At 44.3% G+C, this 21431-nt stretch overlaps 1 protein-coding gene across 4 annotated transcripts in view; it reads right to left on the reverse strand.

The window, feature by feature from the left end:
• Window positions 1-21431, reverse strand: part of NHS (NHS actin remodeling regulator) — a 254838-nt gene that overhangs the window by 38103 nt on the left and 195304 nt on the right. Inside the window, exon 1 of one of the 4 annotated variants that reach the window (XM_065677379.1) lies at window positions 10332-10410. The exons of the other annotated variants lie outside the window; for them this stretch is intronic. Within the exon in view, the coding sequence (XP_065533451.1) occupies window positions 10332-10353 (22 nt within the window). The 5' untranslated portion in view covers window positions 10354-10410. Of the gene's footprint in view, window positions 1-10331; window positions 10411-21431 lie in introns of those variants that run through there. 4 annotated transcript variants of the gene reach the window in all.

Genomic DNA, 21431 nt, shown 5'->3' on the forward strand with positions numbered 1-21431 from the left:
TTTGACCTTAATGTATCATGTATTGAGTGGAATGGTGAATCAGGGGAGACAGCACTCCTGGGACTCTTGGATTTGTTCACAAGGAGCAAAGTTGACAACATTTCCAAACATAAAGAAGCAGGCAACAGCAAGTAATCACAAAAGTAACTTCCCCCAGGGGAGATTTGTCTCCTTGGAGAATTTCTGTAGCTAACAGATAGACTCCTCACTGATTTTGAGTACAAATGAGCCTCGGAGAGCTCTGAACAGTCCTCTGGCAGAGCCTGTCCCCTTCTGTTCACTGTGGAAGGACCATGAGAAGAAGATGGACTGTGCTGAGTCCTTGCCCCAGCAGCCCCAGACACCAAGAGGACAGATCCTGCCTTTACAGGTTAGCAGGACTGCCTACTTGGAAACAAACAGTCTGCAAAGCTATGGGTGGGAGTTTACTTACTGAATATATTTAATGGCAAAGTAAAAAAACAAATTTGGGTCACAACTAAGGAAGCTAGCAAGGTATAATGTGACTTTTAACTCAAAAGGTGAAGCATTGCCTGGGAACTGGAATAAATACACTAATCTTTATGACGAGGGGGGTAAACACACTCAGAAATGTGACACAGTAAGCTGTACCAGTGCCAAATTCTGCTGTCCTTGCTCTGTTCTTTCTGAATTGTGGCTCTTCCTGACTTCTCTAGACACTTCGGCTACACTGGGACATCAGGTCTGGCCCTAATCACCTCCCTCCCACTACACTGCCTTCTCCTCTCTGCATCTTTCTTTCTGTGTGGATTTTCCAAGTGGCGTTAAAAAAAGAAGTGCTGGAAGAGGTGCCAGACTGCTCTAGAGGCTGAGATGCTATACATGCTGAACAGTGAAAGGCAGACGACACCCACAGATACACTGCAGCCCTGATCTGGCAGGATGCTGTCTGGGGGGAGGTGGCAATCAATCCTCACATCTTATCATTTACCGCAGCATCTGCCAGCCCTGGGGGAGGGGGAGCCACTCCAGCCAACTTTTTTTATAGCATGGATATTGTTCGCAAAGTTGAAGACATTTTATATACAAATACAGACCCGTTCACAGCCATCTGCTTTTTTTCTATGTAGTGTCTAAAGTATTGTAAGGGTGTTACAGAGAATATGAAAACAAGCTCTTACCTCTGCTGCTGAGCTTAAGATGGTAAAAAAAAAAAAAAAAGGAAAAGAAAAGGGAAAAGAAGAAGAAAGTATAGAAGTTGGTATGCAATGAGACAGCCTTTTCCAATGGTGGTTGCCTAGGCTGCTTTTGTTTGGAGACAGTCTGGCCTGGTGGATGGATATGCTGGCACATCCCCACTCTGGCCTGGGCCAAGTCACCTCCTGGCCTTCACAGCCATCTCTTGTCCTCCCATAGACCTCTTAGCCTTTTCAACGTTCTTTTACTTTTGTGTCTTAAGGGCAGAAGTCATCCTCTGCACTAAGCATTTACACATACAATAATAGGCCCTGTGCCAATCCAATCATACTTCATTGGTGGTTTTGTTTAGTGTTATATTCTTCCAGATAAAAGTAGGCTTGCTTATTCCCTGCCAGAACATGTTCTGAACCTTTGCAGATGAGCTGTGGTTTGTATTGCCTGGGCTGCAGTTTTGGACCTACAGGCTTTTGCAGCACAACCGAACTCCACCACTGACAAGCAGCTCAGAAATGCTGGCCTGGATAAGTAATGGATGGTTCATTATTCAGAATTAACCTGCCATGGTCAGTGAATAAAAAAGCAGCAGCCTGGTGTCCTGGTTTATTCCCACCAGAGCTCAGACCCACATGGCGTGGAAAGATGCACAAATTCACTGATCATCTGCCAGATTCATTATCACTTGAGGTTTTTTAACTACTGCATTTAAATCACATCTAATTCTGATAAATCGAGATTGCTTCCCTGACTTGCCAGTTAGATAATTTCATCTTCATGCTTGCTCACATTAGTAAGTATTGATTTCCTGTGGGATGCAGTATGTCTTCGCATAGTGAGTGAGGGTTTGGTGTGCTTGGCAATATTTCAGTCACACAGTTATTTCGGAAGTTCAGGTATTGGCATACTTAACACGCTTTGATTTTCTCAAAGAAAAAAAAAAAGAAAAGAGAATCTATGCAACAGCACAAAAGAAGAAGTATCTAAAAAGTGCAGCCACTACTTATGAAAATGTCAAAGATTAATTCAAGAGAGATTCATTTTGGTTATCTTTTTTCCCTTCTGTTAGAGTCCTGATTCCTTTTGTCTGCAATATTTGCACAATAGAAACACTCCAAATATTGCAATGCTTCCTCACTCTACAAGGGCCAGAGCATCCTCTCCACAGTTAGCATAACTCTCCCTGTTTTCTGCAAACATTTACACATACTTCTAGGATGGAAAAGCCACACAACTTCAGCCTGTCAGAAGAAAATACCTAAGCTCTGTGGATTTTTGTTTTGACCCAGAAAACAATTTATTTTGCAGATACTTCTGCAGGACAAGTGTAACAATTTTCAAGACTTTAAGAAATTCCGATTCTATCATGACCGAAGTTACAGCCACAACCATGAATATTTAAGACTAAGGGAAATATTTGCTAAAGCTATAACTAGAAGTTACTCATCTTCCTTCCCCTTTGATGCCCTTTTATCTGTGGTCACTGAGTGTAAGATGATGCTGTTCCAGGAGTACTGCAGCTACAACAAAGCAACGATAACCAAAGTGCCACACACCACTCACAGAAATAAGCCTCGAAGCAGGGTCATAGGCAGAAAACACTTTCTCACCCTATTCATGAACCACTGAGACAGATACATGCCCAGAGCTGAGCTTATTCAAGTAATACCTAAGGTAATTTTTTGTACTATGAAATTCTTTTTTGGGTGGCCAAACGCAAATGAATTTGTTGCCTACCACAGAAAGCACAGCTTTGCAACAGTGCCGTCAGTGTCTAGTCTGCAAAGGTTCATTCATCCCAGCAGGGAAAAAAATGTCTCTTCCTCCAGCCAACTCCTTACTCAGCCCACACCCCACTGTGAGGCAAAGGCCCATTGAACCACAGCTCTGAATTTTCCAGACCTGCCTTTCAGCTGCTGTCGTCCCCAGCTGTGTCAGTGGAGGCACAGATCATCAGCTAATTATTCCCTCTTTCATGTGATGAAATCGAGGAGACTCGGGGTTACCTGTCCCCTAGGTACAAGTCTCAGCAGTACCTCACATTTCCAGCCAGATGCCTACATAGCGTAACACTGGTTTTACCATTATAGCTGATGATGACCAGTTTTATTCTGATTTTTGTATTAGTAATCTTCCGTCTGGGCTAGATGATCACAGTAGGTAGGTCACTTCCAATTTAAAATATCCTATCTTATCCTATCGTTTCCTATCCGTTCTACCAGCATGACAGAGAATGGTCATGTTTCATGCTTCCGGTTTTGCATCTAAGCTCAAACTCACAGTATATCCCAGCCTGACAATTCACCTGAATGCAGGAACTCCGCATATAGGTGTTGGGAGGTCTTGAGGTGTACAAGGCAGTATATTGTGCATACAAGCTAATTTAGCTCCAGCTGGGGTCATTTTCTGCTCTGAAACGATAAAGGTTCCTTGGATTTTAAGGCAACAAGATGACTTTTGCCTTTCTACAATATGTTATATTGGCAAAGTAACTGCAGCCATGCTGACAGAACTGTGTTTTAGCAGTTAGCCTACTCCTCACACTCCCACATTCATCAAAAAGACATGTTATGCTGATAAATTATGGTAATGGCTTTGGCTGGCACAGTTATACTGGTTAAAGATCACACACTTTTCAGAGCCTTATCCCACACCTTTGCACAAGCACAAATAATCAGTGAAGAAAAAGAGCTTCTGTATCTTCATTCAGACATATTATGGGAAACATTGCCTTTTAGGTTCAGATTACATGAAAGAGATAAAAGCATGGGACACCGCGGTTTTTATTCATAGCCTCGTTGGCTGGAACTTTCCCTCTCTTGATTCTTCCCCACTTTACCAACTGAGTAAATACTTCTGCCCAGGAAGTATGAATTTCCACTGAGCAAAGCTGAAACCCTTTTCCTGAGGTCACAAACTACCCTGCAGTTGTCTGAGGTTGGCATCACATGTTCATGCACTTTACAGAAGAAGAAAGAAAGCACATTACTGCTTGTGCAGGTTGAATTTGAGAAGGCTAGGAGGCTACAACTTAAGCACTACACACCTCAAGTTTAAAAGGCTTTTCAAGATATAACAGAAGGGGTTCAGTCTTGTATCGCAGCTGCAGCATCTCCAATGGACTCTACCTCCCCAAAATGCTCATTAACCTGGGCCTCCTGAATCACATCTGCTTGACTTGCTATTCAAACTGCACAGCTTTAAGACAATGCCCTTTTTTACAGATCATGAAAGAACATCTTGAGAATAAAATTTACTCACCAAAAACCTGGGAGGAATTCAGCTCGGCAGGGAAATAAAGCCATTCATTTTGATGCAGATGACACGCCACCAGAACTTTTTTTTAGATTGTTACGACACATTCACTGTTTCATAGTCAATTGAAAAAAAAAGAGGAAAGTAACAGAATTGTTCTGATATGTAGGAAAAAGACAACCATGTGCTACAGTTAAGTCCCTAAACCACTGCTGAACAGGGTATAATCATTATTGAGGTGCTGGCTTAACAGTTGGAGCTAGACATCTGGGAAAAAAAGGCTTTGGTAAGGGGGTGCTGAGAGGGAGCCTGGGACAGACGAAGAGCAAGGGAAGATAGATCCTTCCATTACTGGCCTCCCTTATGGTACCTATATCTGCAGTAGGCAGTCTGGAGCAGAGCTATAGCAAGGTGATAACACAAACTACTCATTGGCCTTGCTGCTGGCCAGTGGCACAGCAGAAACCCTAGAAGACAGGCATGCGATATTGGCTGGGTTGGGACAGGGCTCAGGCTGCAGCATGCCGGGAGTGCCACAGATGAACCCCTCTGAGGTCCAAGGGCTACCGCAGCACTGGCAGTAAATAACACCTTGTCAGCAGGCCGCATTATTGAATAGCAATAACTTTCCATAATAACTAATTAGTGTCACATACAGACCAGACACTTATAAGAGAGAAAGTGCTATAGTTCTTCTTCCTTTATTGAATTGCAGCACTGAGCTGCAGCTTTACTCATCACCAGGGCTGGCACAAGAAAGTACCCACACAGGAGACACACACAACCTTCCTTCTGGCAGCTGTGTGTTGAATCAAGCCATTTGTCATCTCCCCCAGCTCTATGGTGCCATTATTTCTGTGGTCATCTTGCCTGGACAGCAAGCTCTGGGGTATTTGGTTATCCCATGCTCATCCCTGAGACATCCTCTAGCTTCCATTGCCCACTGGGGACCCAGCTCTGTGAAAGAAGGCTTCCAGCAGCACTCATCTTGGGCAATGGAACAGGCTTACTCTTTCCACAAAGTCTCCCTGCCATTCTTGAGGCTGTGGGAAACCTCAGGCAAGTTTTATTTTGGTGGACTTAATAACGTGGGCATGGTCAGCACTCTATTCCCCCACCTTCCATGTACATCAAACGGGGACATATCTGTGTCTCTAAATGTTGCACATGTCGCCTTTTCATTCATAAAAGGCAGCCTGTATCTTTAATCGTCACTTTGCCAGAATAATAGCAAAGAAAAAGCACTTGATTGTGTGGGTTATCAGACACTATTGGAAAAGTCTAGATAAGGATGCTGAAAAACCTTGGCTTATTAGTATTCCACATGCAAACGCTTCCCCATAATCCAGAGTCATCTGTATCCCGGCAACCCTTAAAATTTCATTGTCACTGAATTGCCAGATCTTTATCAAAATATAATTACAGTCTTAATTTGGATGATAAATTTTGATTGCCTGTGCTGTGCCAAAAAAAAAAAAAATTAAAAAAAAATCAGGTACACGAGAGCTGAGGTACAACTGTGAGACGTGAGTCTGCATATTCTGACATTGGGGCATCACCTTTCCTCTTATCAGAAGTTGGGCTCTGACAGATAGCAGTGAGGTTATGTAGGGGTAAATAGACAGGGACACAAAAAAACAGTCTTCTAATGCCAACAAATGAAATTTGCACTAAAACCAGGGAGGAATTTAAAATATGCAGCTGCATATGACAATTATCACTATTATGAAGATTATACACTATTATCATTATGAGGTGAATGATGTGCAGCATGGCTGTGAAAACCTGGAAGAAAACACCAGTCCTTCCTGAAACAAGAGGAGATTGTGCAGAACTCACCTTTTCTCCCACTGCTTTTTTTCCCCTCTCCAAACACTGGCAGAAAACAGCACAGCATTTTATACTTATATCCAGAGGGTTCTCGAAATGCAAGGGTCATAAAATGGCTTCAGATTTCAGCAAATTGTTCTAGTGCTCATCTTAAACCTTACTGACAGCTTTTAAAAGTGCTCTTAATGACAGCTTTTGTGGTTGATTCATGCCAGTATGATCTTTCTGGCATTAAGAGGTTGCCTGTTAGGAGCCTGCAGGAAAGGGGTACCATTTTTCAGCAATGATAGTAGCGTCCTTTATATAGGCTACCACCACCTAAACACGTTGTGTCTGCACACTTCAAAGGGCACACAATAGCTGTTCCTTCAGTTATGTGCTTATGTGAGCCAGCATCTTTATTTCCTCAAAATGACTGAAGATGTTAGGATTGATGCATGTATTGCAACAGACCAGAATCATCTGTCTTTACTGTGCATTGTTAAAGTGATGTATTATACTTGACCCCACACCAATCTGCAGCAGATGTAGAATCAACCTCACATATAATCATGTGAGGATACAGTTCAAAATTCCATCACTTGAATTCAACATTATTACCAAAGACATGCTGCTGGCTGGGGATGTACTCTTCTACCTTGCAAGAATTGACATCATTATGAAGATTCTTCCAAACTTAAACATGTAGCCTAAAAAAAGTACCTCAGAGGAATATAACCACTGTCTGCTCTACCAACAGAGCCCAAAGGAGAGGAGATGGCCTAGCAGGCAAGCTGTGGAGGTTACCTAGTTTCTGATAGCAGTCCAAACCCACTTCAGTTTTACTCTGTTGAAATGCCAGGGGGGAAAGATAATTACTTGGATGACAATGGCATAAATGCAATTAGACACTTGACCTTAGTGTTTCTTGGTCACATGCTTAGAGTTTGCTCATTGCTAAATTTGGGTCTAGGAAGTTCTTCTTCCCCCCCAACATGAGTTATTTGCATTTGCTCTGCAAGCCCTGATAAGGATCCTTTCCTAGGACAGATGTGATCTCATCCCTTGAAACTGATTTCCTCACCCCCTCTGGTACCTTTGCATACTCAGCCTCAGTCCTCTTTGTTATCTACTTCTGTAACTTTGATCATCATTGCATGCATCATAAAATGCCTCTTTGACACACCTGTTTATGCGAAGTCACTCCCACGGAGCTTATGCTGTTCTCCCCCGAGAAGACCATACAAGGTGAGAACAACTGGAACAGTAAGTAGATTCTACCACGTAAGCAATACAGAAGGCTTACACTGTGGATTGAAAGTCATACTGTGTCAGAGTTACAGTATGAAAAATGTGCTTCCTCGTGGGTAGTGGTCAACTACATCACTTGAGTGAAGTCTGTCTCCTTCATAACCCACTGCCCCTGCCCTCTCCCAGAGACCACTCCAAACCAAGTGCCGTTTTGATCGGTGTCTGGCGTAAGCAAGCAAAACTAACAGCTAATAAGACCGAAAGCTCACTGAGTCCAATGAGATACTGCAACCTTTGCAGTCTCTTCTGTGCACTGGTTCCCATTCCCTAACAATCATGTCCATCACTTACATATCAGTAATGCTTTTGCTGACAGGAACAGCAGAAAGTTTTACAGCTGAATGGGCTCAGGCAATGAACCATTCTTGTTCCCTTGGTGGTAGGACCTCGATGGGGCTAAGTCATACTGCAGTAGAAATGGAGGGCAGGAGGGAACCATGAGAGAGCTGTCTGGTCCATGACTTTTCCAATCCTGAAACACAGTTAAAATGCTGTAAACAGCAAATGAGGCAACCATCCCCAGACACATAAGATGCTTCCTGTAGTAATTTTTGACTGATGTGTGACTGAACTTGTCCTAAAAATGCCAAAATGCAAAGCCAAGCATAATTCCACTGCTCTAAAGGGGACTGAGCATTTCTAGTCAACCTTGAGTTTATTCTTAATTCCTCTCAAAAAGCCTAAATGAAGGACATCCCGTAAGCTCCATAGCAAGCCTGTTCCTGTGCTTTATCTCTCTTCGCACTTGGAAAGGTCTTCCTAACCTTCCCTGCTGCAAAGTCAGCTGGTTCCTAAGGGGGAAAGCTGCAGAAGCGGACACACTGGCTGCAGTCACATGCAGCTCCCCTCTTCTTTGGGTAGCGGACCCTAGTGCTGTGAATTTGCAATTTCTCACCTCAGATGACTTGAGCTGAATCAAAGAAGCCAGAACTAGTGCCCTGGAATACTCCAGGCAGGGGGCAGGGGAAATATCTAAGCCCTCAAAGGAGGAAGATAAACCAATGCTTACTCCAGATGCACAGTTCTTCGCTCTCCCTTTTAAAATGCATTCTTTTCCTACTGGTGAAGGGTGTCATGCTAAAAACAGAGGAAAACAAATCTGGCTATCCACAGGAGCAGATTCAGCCTAGTGCTAGAGAGATGGAAAAATTCCATATGCCATGGTGACTAGCTCAGTACAGCCTGTTATCCATTCCTTCCACATGCCAGGCACACAGCCCCCATGTAAGCACTATCAGTGAAGGCAAGCATACATCTGGATAAAAAACACACTGATAGAAACACGCCACTTTTAAAGCTTGGCTTTTGGCTCTAAGTTACATATTCTAACACTAAGTTACATATTCCAATTCCAGTTGGGAGGACTGGCAGAAGAAAGAGGTTAGCAGATTTACTCTCCCTCTGCACCATGGTGTGTTGCAGGGGGAGGAGTTCAAAATGGCCCCTGTAAGGGCTGCCAGCACCTTCATGACAACTGGTAAAAGAGAGTTTTATTCCTCCCGGATACTCTTCAGTGAGAGCTTTCTCAAGGGGAGCAACAGATTCCTCAAGCCTTCACCAGCAGCAGGTACCTCCTGACGGGACATTTCATATTCAGAAGGTGTCACAATGTTCCCATTTCTATTCTGCCTCTCTAATTGTCAAGCCCAAATCTCACGTCTTTGAGCTTCTAGTTGCCATGATAGGCTACAGCACAAACTATGTGGCTATGACATGCATGACCCAAGTTCCTAGTCAGCAAAACTGAGGTCTGGCTTCCTCAGCTACCTATCTTGAATGTTCTCCTTGGTGAGAAGACAAGCAAGTCTCACCATTGGCAAACAGGAGCCCAGAGAGGAAGGAATGTTATGAGCCTTCCACAGCAACCAGACTCTCAGCATTACAGCCTCTGCCTTTGCACCAAGCAGCATCACAACAACCATGAACCCAAACTATGCCAGTGATACCAGTAGCTGAAGAGTTGGAGATATAAAACGGGGATGCTCTTCCCCATCTGCCATTTTGGCTAAGCCACTTTACCCTTGATGGACCTGCCTTGACAACCTTATTTATCTAAAAATGGCTTGTCTGCTTCTGCTGATTCCAGGAACTGGCGAGCAGCATAACCCTGTGTGCTGCTGACTGCCCATGTTGCAGCCAGGCAGCCCTCTGATCTCTGTGAAAGACAGCCATTAGGGCAACTGCAGTGGAGGGAGCGGCACGCAAGTGGTTAATGCATGCCATGAAGAAAAATATATGTGCATACTGTCTCAAACAGCTAGAATCTCTTATGTTGATATTTTCCATTCAGTTCCACTAGAATTAAAATGCTCGTAATAGAAACCTGGCAATCAAAAGCAAAGAAATAGTCACCAAAGCAAGATTAATTTCTATCTATATAGTTGACCAGAAGTCTTTCTGCATCTTACAAGAAACATTAAATGCCATCCATTACAGCAACAAATGCCAGCCGAGTCCCTTTCTTTCCACCTGTGATTTTAAAAGTACATTTCCCATGCAGAAAGCTGTGTGCTTGGCAACCTCTGCATCTCCCCTCCTGACGAGTAGCAGAAAAGCTGCATGCTAAACTCTCTCCTGTAACGACATGGATTCCCACACCAGAGAAAAATTCTCAAACTGCCCAGGCAAAACTTCCAATAACCTGTAAGGTATTTAACAAACCGGAGGCAAAAGCTAAAGTCAAACCCTCAAAGCATACCAAAAGAGAGGAAAAAAGTAAAAAACCAAATAAAAATAAAAAAACACCCTCTGCTTGACCCAAAATAACAGAACAGTTCTGCATAGGAAGGAAAATGAATTACCATTGTGGAGACCCTCAGTCATTTAGAGTCTCCAGTGAAGGCTGAGAGCCATTCTGAGACTGCAGTTCTTTCCTCTAACTTCACTCCCCGGCTCTGCAAGGAACTGGTTAAAGATGACATCACTGCTCATACTACCCTCCTCCCTCTCCCCATTCACTTGCTAAAAAAGCTGAGGCTGCTCCTCTCCCCCTGCACTGGCTCCAGATTTGGTCCTCACTCCTCGCCAAGTTCCCGGTCTGCAGCTGACTGTGCGGGTCAGTGTCAGTGTGGGGCGGAGGATGCATCTCTATGCGCTCTTACAGCATCCCTGCTGGCACCCGCTTGAGAAATAAACCAGCCTTTCCCTTAAGAAATCAGAAGAGGTCTAACCTCGTGATGTATAATGCATTACACAGCCAGCTCCGCTTACAGAAGGCAAGCAGTCTTCCTCTTTGAAGCAGGAGGGAGAGACAGACCCTCCTAGGGGCTCTGCCTTTTGCCTCGGCTCACAGGAGAGGACCCTCTCCGTGGTTTGCTGCATCCTCCTTGCGTTAGGACTGCAATCTATCTTTTTTTTAGTATTTTTTATTTCCCTCCCCCCAGGCGTGACATCATCAGACACCAACTCCACTTCTGTAGCAAAAACGGATCCCAGGCAGAGCTACCTGGGACGAGGTCATCTGGAGGATCTCGCTTCTTGCAAAATTCTCTGCTCCCACAGTGTCATCTGGATTTAATAACCCTGTGCTTGCTGCAGACCACAATGCCCAGCTGCTGGGCTGAGATCAACCTCGTTTCTACACCAGCATCCCAGCTCCATATCATCAAAAGGGAGCAGGTACCTCCGGAGCTCTCCCCTGTACCCACGATTCACTTTGCAGCTCCATTTGCTTCCCTCCCCTAACCACTGGGAAGGATGCTGCAGCAAAATCCCTCAGCCAGCTCACAGCTGCAAGCACCCAGCACACAGGCTCCCAGTGCTCCTCCACTCTCCAAAGCTCCTCAGCCTAAGCATCGCTGAGCCTGCCAAAAACACCGGCACCCCTGACTGGCAGCTGCGGGAGCCAGCAGCTCAGGGACAGCCTCAGCATAGGGCCTGTTTGTTGCCAAGGGCACCCACCGCCTTATTTTTGCTACTTGTGTTTTGTCTCCTGGGGTAGTGTTGCAGCTTGTGCTGAGCGCTGCCCATCCTTAAGGTGCCCAGTAGGCACCAGTGTGGGTGGGGTGAGCCCCACTACTGCTGTGGGGTGAGGGATGGATGGTGGCTTCTGAGCTCCGCAGCCTCCCTTGCACACTCCCATGCTCATGGTGGCAGCCAGCAGCAGTGGCAGCCACAGCACTGGCAGGAGACAGGAGTCTGTGTGTACGTGCATATGTGTAACATATGCTTTCCTATACCTACTATATAGACACAGAGCTACATGCAGATATAAACACAGATGTGCTTTCTGGATCTTTTACCGCTACCAGCAATGCCACAGACATACCAAATACTGCACACGTAACAGGATCGATGGGATAAGGCTGCATTTGCAAACACGCTCAGAATCGTTTTTGTGCTACCTGTCTATACAGCCTGCACAAAAATGTAACACTCGCTGCTGTGCTGATTACAGGTGAGTGCTTGACACAGGGCTGTAAAAGCTTCACAGAACTCATACAAACTCCTCTGAAAGGTATAGTGGTATGTCACACACGTCATATAACAAATGGTACTTCTCTGTATGGTAGAAATGCCCTGCGGGGTGGACAGGGGATGGCATTGTAAAAGTCTTTCAGCAATTACAGAATCATAGAATAGCTTGGGTTAGAAGTGACCCAAACCCTCTGCAATGAGTAGGGACATCTTCAACTAGGTCAAGCTGCCCAGAACCACATCCAGTCTGGGCTTGATTGTCTCCAGGAATGGTGCATCCACCACCTCCCTGGGCAACCTGTTCTAGTTTTTTACCATCCTCATTGTAAAACATTTCTTCCTCACATCCAGCCTAAATCTCCCCTCTTTTATTTTAAAGCCATTACCCATCATCCTGTCGCAACAGGCCCTGCTAAAAAGTCTCTCCCTACCTTTCTTATAGGCCCTTTCTAAGGACTGAAAGGCTGCAATAAGGTCTCCCCAGAGTCTTCTTTTCTCCAGGATGAACAACCCCAACTCTCTTCGCCTTTTCTCATATGCTCCATCCCTCTGATCAATCCTGTGGCCCTCCTCTGGACCCTCTTGAACAGGTCCCTATCTTCCCTGTACTGAAACCCCCCAGCAAGCAGCCCTCTGAATTTGGAACATGCAGGTGCATCAGGTCCCAGAGAAAATCCTTGCTAGAGACAAGGAGCAAGTGCGAAGTTGGAGGAAGTCAGTAAAAATCCTGCCTCAGGGTTTATTCATAACTTCCTCCCCCTCTTCTCCTTCTTCAGAGCTGTGTTTTGCATGTGGGCTGGTAACACATTTGTATCAAACACCAGAGCCCTCCTGAATGAGCCAGAGTTAACAACCTGGCATCTCCTGACAGCTGGGACACTCAGCAAAGAGTAGCTGGTGTAAACCAGGGACAGGATTTCCACTAAAGAATCTCCCTCTCTTACAACAAGTGCATGGTCCTGCAGGTTCTCGTCTCCAAACCACAGCCCTGTCAGGCTGCATCCATCTTTAGGCATGCAGCAGGCACAGGCCTCTGGCACAAGCAGGTAAGAGCCTGAGACTAAGGGGGGATGACTGTGGTGGATGGGGATGTGGGACCATCTTTGGAGCTCCACCAATGTGAACCTTCAGATAAAAACAGAAGAGGGTATCCTCTGCCACCACTCATTAATCAAACCTCAGTTTTCTCACTGCTCTGATAGGGATACTACAGACATTAACAAAGAGGGATCCTTCATACATGTAGCAGCAACACTAACATCTCTGAATTAACATCAATTATACCTCATATACTAGTCCAAAAGAGAAAAAGCAGAAAGTATGCCAATTCACCAGATGAATCTCTGTATTTCCCTTCTAAACGAAACATGTGTTTAACCCATCTTCTTAAGGATAAAAGGTCAACCTGCTGCCTGTTCCCTGCATCCCAGCCTAATTTCTGAGATCCCTGCTCAAATTTGCCAGAATAATTTGATTATGTTCTATATAATTAAGTTCCTATATATTTTAGGGGGCAAAAATTAACAAATCAGTGTTAGTCTCACTGAGGACAGCCAGGTAAAATTCGACTATTGCACTTTCCACTTGGAACTGGCGGGCTGGCTGGCTCTGTGCTAGCAGTAGTCCCCTTGCCCTGGAAGCAAGATGTCCTGTGGATTTTTGGAGAAGGAAGACAGCATTTCAGAGAACAAAGGAGAAGGCAACAAATACACCTTAAGTCTTTATTTCTTGGTTAATGGGACAATTTGTTTAGTGTTTCTGTTTTCCTGAATCTGCTCCTCATGTGTCTATCAGCACCTTGGAACTCAAATGCATAGATATTTTATCCTCTGATGAAACCTTTGAACATGCCCTTCTCATTTTACTTTGGTTCTCCTAAGCAATGGCATTGTCTTCATCAGCAGCCAGAAACATTTGCAGACTGCCAGCTGGTTATAACAGTTCCCAAACCCAACAAGTTCCATGCTGGTTCCCGGTCATGAGATGTTATTGTAGGAAAGCAAACAAACCCGTTCCTGTAAAAAAGACCAGGCAAACTAAGTGCGGGATTGGGAGGTGGAAAGAACCCAACCTAAATAAATGAGGGCTGAAACTACATCCACAGCTCCCAAAACTCTCAATCAAAGAAGTAGAAATGCTTCCAGACAGAAAGAAGAGGAGCTTGCCCATCTCTCCCATCATTTCCCCCTACTATACTGACATTAACTAACAGTTTCACTTGGCAAACACATTGTTTCAAGTATTTTGGTGTCTGAGTTGAAGATGAGAGCTGAAATAAAAGAGCATCAAGTAGCACCCCTGCCTCAGTGCATGCATTTCAGTGTACCTTGGGGTATTTCCAAAGTAAATGGGGTAGAATATGCTCCATATTGTATGAATTCTCCACTTGCTTTAGCAAATGCACCTCATTCAGCATTCCCACTATCTTCTTTAATCTAACACTATGCCTCCCACGAGCACAGTTTAACAAATGTATTATATCATATAAATGGGTGTTTCCCGTTTTGAGAATCATTCAGAGGTGAGCTGAGTCCCAGTCTACTTTTCTGCTTTGACCAGTCTTCAAATGCAATCAAGTCTGGTAACAGATATGAAGAAGGCAGCAGATAAATGTCAGACATCTACATCCTCTGCTATTTTTGTAACGTTACAGAGTGTACTGAAAGGAAGAACTGAAAGTCCTCTTCTTTAATGATGTCCCTGCAATTTTTTAAAACCTCTAAATTTCAATACTCTGCCATTTCAACTCAAAATGTTACAAAGTAAATCAAGGTCACGGCTGTCTGTCACTTTCCCGAATTAGTCCTGAGTAAAGACTGCCCTCAACCAAATAGTGTTAGTCTAAATAGGAACTCAGCCTCTCCTATTTCATTATCCCAGGGAGGTTTCAAATTCAAAGCTGACTTGGACTACATAAAAGTTAGCTTTTAAACAGGAGCAGCGTGAATATTCCTTCCTCCCCTCTATTTTACCTTCTCAAGGAAAGAAAGAAAAAATAAGACCCAGTACCAGTTCTGCTGACCTGACACAAGAGGAGGCAGCAGAACAGTGAGGTATTCCTCTCAGAGGAAATCTCAGTGCCAATTTTTCATTGCCTATTTTTCTTCCTGTTCCACTTAACTGCATGGTACCCGTGGTACAGCAGGAGCAGCTCCAGCCTGCTGCTCCTGTTTCAGAGGAGCTGGCTGTCCTCAGCGGGGGCAGCTTCAAGCACCCCACCATTTGGCAGGTGATGACAACTCTGCTGACCCTGGATATCCTTACTGGGAATATCCTTCTTACTCAGTCAGGCCCTCATGAACAGACACACACCAGCAAGGTGCAGCTGGAAAATGAGAAATGGAGACCCTGGGGGCTGAGGAGGAGAGACCCTCCTTGGGGGCTTCCTGTTCTGCCCCAGACTGCCAACCGTGATGGATCCAGGGGACAGGTACCAAGCAAAGGCCACCAGAGCTACATCTGCTGGTGCCTTGTTTATAAAAGGCCAGGTCATAAATACGCTGTAAGTAGTGGCAGGTACAAATTATCAAGGTACTTGCGGGTGAAGACTGTTACGGGTTCCTGCTCTTCTTACTACCGTGATTACAGGGTGCTGCTCAGATGCACACATGCACCATACAAGCAGCTTGTAGCCTCATTTCCTACAGAAACAAGTGGAATGGGATCATACAGCCTGCTATATGGGATCATACAGCACATGGTTGTGCCTTTTCCCCCTCCACAGCCACCATGGCCCTCCTGGACAGCCTGGGCCAGATCCACACAGGGTAGGTGATACCAGGGTGAAAAATAACAACTCGGAAAATTTATTTTTCTCACAGATTGAAGAAAGGATGTGGTTTTCCACATCACCCACACCTAGTGAAAACTGTATTCCCCCAGGGCTACAACAGTGCAGTGACCATAACAACCTAGAGCACAGGAGACACAGATGAAAACCCTCCTCTCCTTGAAGGAATCTGATGCTGTATTTCACACCTACAAGTACAGTGTGTCATCCACTGTGCAATACACTACTCTGGCATTGTTTTTCAACACTGATCCTGGTTTGTTTTGAAGTCTTATCAACTAAGAGGAAGGAAAACCTCCTACTCACTAGGACATTAAGTTTCTTTCTCGCAGTTTAACTAGTATATCAGGCTATGAAATGGAACCTGGATTGCTATTGAACTGGAAAACAAAACTTGGAACTGAATCTTGAGTGCTTCCCTGGGTGACAGGGTTTTACCTGTTTACTATTCCCACTATCCCACTGAATTTCCATGCCACCCCAGGTTGACAGGGTGTACAACCCTTGCTTTGGGAGAATTATGATGTGGTTTACAAGTCTTATAATGATAAAAGATGTTGTAGAAGTACTGATTTATTTGTCTATTTATCGCCAGAAGCAGAATGGAAGTGGTTTTTAAATAGGAATTGTATAAATATTTTGGATTCATAATGTTATTTTAACTCACAACTTGTTAATTAAAAGACTTGGATATGCAGCTCTATCCATTTCTATGTAATCCAGTAATGCCTCAACTACAATTCTATTTGGGTAGCAGCTGCAAAATAAGGATTGCAGAAAAAGGTCATCTCACTGACCCTTCTTTTGCCCAACAGTGTATCATTTGCTTCATTTGTCTGAAGCCTTTGCTTAGCCAAAGGTAATTGTGCTTGGGTTCTTCTTAGAAGAGCAAAGCTCTGAGTTATGTTTCATATTGTAACTATATTATGCTTATTGCCTCTCACTAGTGTTTCCAGCCTTCCGCATGCTTTTTCACAAGATTTTCTTCTTGTTTATTTCAGCAGAACTACTGACTGTGTCATAAATATTGATGTTTGACTTACTATATTTTGCTTTTAGCCTGGCAACTCTGTATTTCTGCTTGCCAGGGCTTTGCTTTTCAAACGCAGTTGTTATAACACATATTAATACGTGCTTGGAAAGACTGTAAGGATTTTTAACATGAATAGAAATACAAGTCACATTCAAGTAACCCAGTGCTTAAAATAGTAACCATGTCATTGTCCTAGCACAACTTATATCTGAAAAACCTGTAAATCATCCAGCAACAACTAACCTATTCTGACCTGTTAAAACAAGGCAGAACTGCAATAATCCTGTAGTGTTTACCATGTGCTTTGCAGCAGGCTTTACCCATGAATCCAAATAACAATCTAGGGAGCTACCACTGAGTACTGACTGCATTGGTAAAAGTCATCATTACTTGTCTAATAATTAATACTACTTGATGGGAAAGAGTTGAGGAGTCTGATTTTCAGTGCTATACTTTCAGTGCTGCCTTCTTGCTTTGATACTGAGTTAAACCCTGAAGATATATCCAGCGAATTTTACTGACAAATTACATTCATCATCTATGTGCCTGTCTTGCCAAGAGTCTGAGATGTAATACATATTAAAACACTACACGTGACTTTCCTTTTAGAGCACTTAGCTCATACCACTCTTACATACTGTGTTTGATTTCCAAAATCCAAAACAATGCATTTAGTGACCCCCAGGGAGAAGGCAAGCTATGGGATTAGTGACCTCTATAAGCAGTGACCACAAAAACAAGAATCCAATGGGAATTATCCCCAACTGAGCTTGCCATCTGCTGCCCCAGGAGAACCACCCCAATTCCTTTCAATATACACAGAATTTAAGACAATCATGGGAATTCTATATTTATTCTTCCATATCCGTTTGTTTCATCCGTTAGCTATGAAGGAGCAGATCATCATTTGCCCTGTGAGCTAAAAGTGCTATATTTGTGCTACAACTGGAAAAGCACCAGCCCGCAGCAGCAGGGCTGAGGCGTTCATCTGGAGCTTGTGGCTCTTCTGCAGAGGATGAGAAGGTGGCCATAGGAGTGAGGGGGGACACAGTTGTGCAAAGAAGAAAAGAGCCTGGAAAGGATACATCCGATCCCAATTTCTCAGTCTTATCACAGTTTACTGCGCATCTGTAAAAGCTATGTCTGCTACACAACTTCCCTTCCACACTGAAAGCGGGAGAAAGAAAGCACCTGACCATGTGTCTTTGAGGAACAAGGTGTCTCTTCTGACAAGCTCTGACTTCCTGTTGCTTTTATCTAGGAAATAGCTTAAAAGCTCGGTGTCTGTGCTTGCCTTGGTGATGGTGCAAGGGGAGAACAATTGTATTTTGTTCCTGCCCTCATTGCCACTCTGGGAAAACAAAGAGAGGGATGTACATAATCAAATGTTGAACCGATTTCACGTGCTGCTCCTACCAGCCACAGAGAAAGGAGAAAAAGGAGAAAACCTTGAGCCTTCATGTCCTGGAAACAAATGGCTGCTTTTTTTAGAGATGAGCAGCCTTAAGACAGACTCTTTCATAGGAAAGGGAGGGAGTCTGTGACAAAGCTTTTTCCGTAAGAGGCCACAGTGGTCACCTCACCTCCATCTGGAGACAGTTCAGTGGTGAAATCCTGTCGCAGCCAGAGATGATGTCCCAGCCATCAAGATGCCTGGATGAACCTGGGCAAGGCTGTGGATACCCAAAGTGCCTTCTATATATCAAACATTTGAATCAGTGCTAATATGCTCTGTCAGAAAAAGCCAGCAGGCTTTTGGGCACGCTGGTAACAGGTAGATGTGGGCAACAGCAGTGGCAGGGCTGCAGTAAGCAGCAGTGGTAATCCTCTTTGTGGATCAATCTTTAAAAAGCAAAATAAAACCCAAACGTTTACACAGAGCCATGTGACACCAAGACAACATGTGAGGGAATGTCATTGTGCAACTATTTTCCTTGACTTTCATTAGACAGCCCTGAATTTTGTGGAAATATTGACAGGCCAAGGGAAAAACCCAAGCACCATTTAATTTTGACAGATGGAAAAAATAATGCCTTGTACAAAGCATGATAGCTTAATGGTCTTCTTTGTCCCTTTTCACTAAGGACCAGCTCCCAGAGGCAGTAGCCAGGATAAATCACACGTCAGATGCAAGGAACCAGAAAGGTAGAGGGATTTTATGATTAAATATGTACAAACGAGAGTGGAAGTGGGGGGAGAATGTACATAAAGTATATGAAGCAAATGGTGCAGAAGAGACAGATACAGTGATATGGAACTGCCTGATGTGAAACTGAAACCCAGGCTGCTGGGGAGGCATGACCTACCTCATTTACTCACCACAGTCTACAGTTGGAAGTCATCCCAACAATTTATCTCAATTCCTTACTCAACTACATTGCTATTTGCTAGGAAAATATTATCTCCCTGCTAGCATCTATGAGACCTGGCTAAACTCCTATTCATAGTAAATCTGGGACTAATTTTATTAAAGTCTTTTCCTGGTTGTTGCACTCTTGAAAAATGTTGTGCCAACAGCTACATAGATAGTATTAGCTCATACAGACCTAGTGCCTTTTGATTTGGCGTTGGAAACAGTGACTGAAGCTGGTTAGACAAATGCGGTTAGGCTTTGCTGGTTGTAACTGAGCAGTGCTACAGGCAGCCTAGTTGCTTTTCTGTCTTTCCTCTATTTGCAAACACGCTCATGTGCAGCCACTTTGGCTGACTTAACATGGGTCAATACCTGCCCGGGATGGAGACCCATAGAGCCAAGCCAGTCTTTGGCATGCTGTCTGCTCTACTCTGCAAAGTTATTGCAGAGCATCCATGAGGTAGGAGTGCAAGATACCATGAATGGGAATTAAAAAAGGTAAAATCATTTCTCTCTGACAGCGTTTAAGATCTGCTTCCCTGGTCTTTTGAAATATGGTTCTCAGCAGCTCCCTGTTCAAACAAAACCAGTGCACTGTACAGTGGATTGGTCACAGGCATCTTTGTTCTGCACCCACACAAAATTAGAAGTGACACATTACTTCCATTGCAGGCCAGGCATCAAGCAGAGCCGTGTCCCCACTTACAGTTTATTTAAAGCCATAGCTGGGGTTTTAGGGATCAAAGAGATGGGGGTATGGGAAGGGGATGCTGTTCAGGGGAAGACTGGAACAAACCAGTATATTTTAGTCATACATGTCTTTCCTTAATATTTGCTTTTGAAACCGCTGAAATATAATGTGGCAACAATGTAAAGCGCAAGTCACCAAGTGGTGGCCTATGAAGCTTCCTCAGTTTGTTAGTGCTTAGTTCTCTGCAGTACCTGTCATAAAGATAAGGGATTAGACTGATGTCCATCAGTGCCATCCCACTAAAGGCTGCCACAGCAGGAAGCCAGGCTCACAGGGCTTTGCAAGCTGAGGGTACAAAGCACCTCTGGGATACAAAGCATGCTGTCAGTATCCGAGCCCTGGGATAGGATTTTTGGAAAGGGCATGTGCATTTTTTTTCATCATAACTTGGACTCTTGTTCAAATGAATCCCATCTGCAGAGCCAGAAACAGGGCTCTGCAAATGGCCAGGCTCCCCAGAGCCTGCAGCTTGCCCCTCCCCAGCTGGGTACGTCTGTGTTTGTTCTAACCAGCTAGATGCCCCAGCCCTCTCCCCCTCCCTGTAACTGGGTTTCAAGTTTACAAGTATCACAAATGAGTTCATTTCCCCTCATTAACTCTCGCAAGTAGTTGCTGCTCCTCTGAACTCTATTTCTCTGCCCCCAAATCCCTCGGGAGCTGCTGGGGCTGAAAAAGCCCTTTTCAACAGGCGTAGTTTCGGACAGCTGCCCAAACGAGAAGAATGAAGGGGGTCTCATTAGACCGGACATGGCACTCATAGAACGGATGGGGAGAGGGATTAAGTCAATGGAGAGACTTATAAAGCAGAAATCTGAGCAGCTTCATTTTTTCTGATAATTGTTTTCAGCAGGTTTCTCATTCGATGCAAGCCTCAGCCAAAGTGGTATTACAAACTATCGATCTCATGCTTCCAAATTCAGTTTATTCCCCTCTCTCCATCCCAGGCCCCTAATTTTCTTGCTTCTCTCAGCAATGCACTAAGTCCTCAAACTGACAGCTGAGATACCAGGCTCTCCCCATTGTCAGGTACTGCTCCAAATATGCAGCACAGTGATCTTGTGAGCCTAGAAAGCCCTGCACTAAAGAGCCAGTTTGAAAAACCTTACTGCTGCACTCACTGCACACCAGATGAACTTTCAGGCTGTCTCGCTGAGACTTCCATCAGGTCTTATGCCACGCGTGAGGCTGCTTTCCTAAACCCCACCTCCCTGTGTACTTTCTTTCAATCCAGGGTTTCTCTCCCTCTCGTTCTGTCTCATATGATTTCCATACTGAAGGCTCACACAGACATTTTCTCAAACAGCAGAACAAACAGCCCAAGGCCACTGCACAGTCAGGGCGAGACTTGGCACAAGGATATTAAAACAGTATGTGCACTCCCTGCCAAAACCCAGCACTGAAGACTTAATAACACTGAAGGCTGAAACAAAAATACAGAAAGTATAATAAGGTTAGGTGAAAGGATTTTGACCCCTTCTCTGTACATGACATACGCTGTGGAGAAGCATTTGTCATCCACTGCAAAACTTCCCTTAATGACCCTTGGCTAGTCAAATTA

This window comes from Lathamus discolor, chromosome 4 (genome assembly GCF_037157495.1).
Source record: "Lathamus discolor isolate bLatDis1 chromosome 4, bLatDis1.hap1, whole genome shotgun sequence".
NCBI lineage: Eukaryota > Metazoa > Chordata > Aves > Psittaciformes > Psittacidae > Lathamus > Lathamus discolor.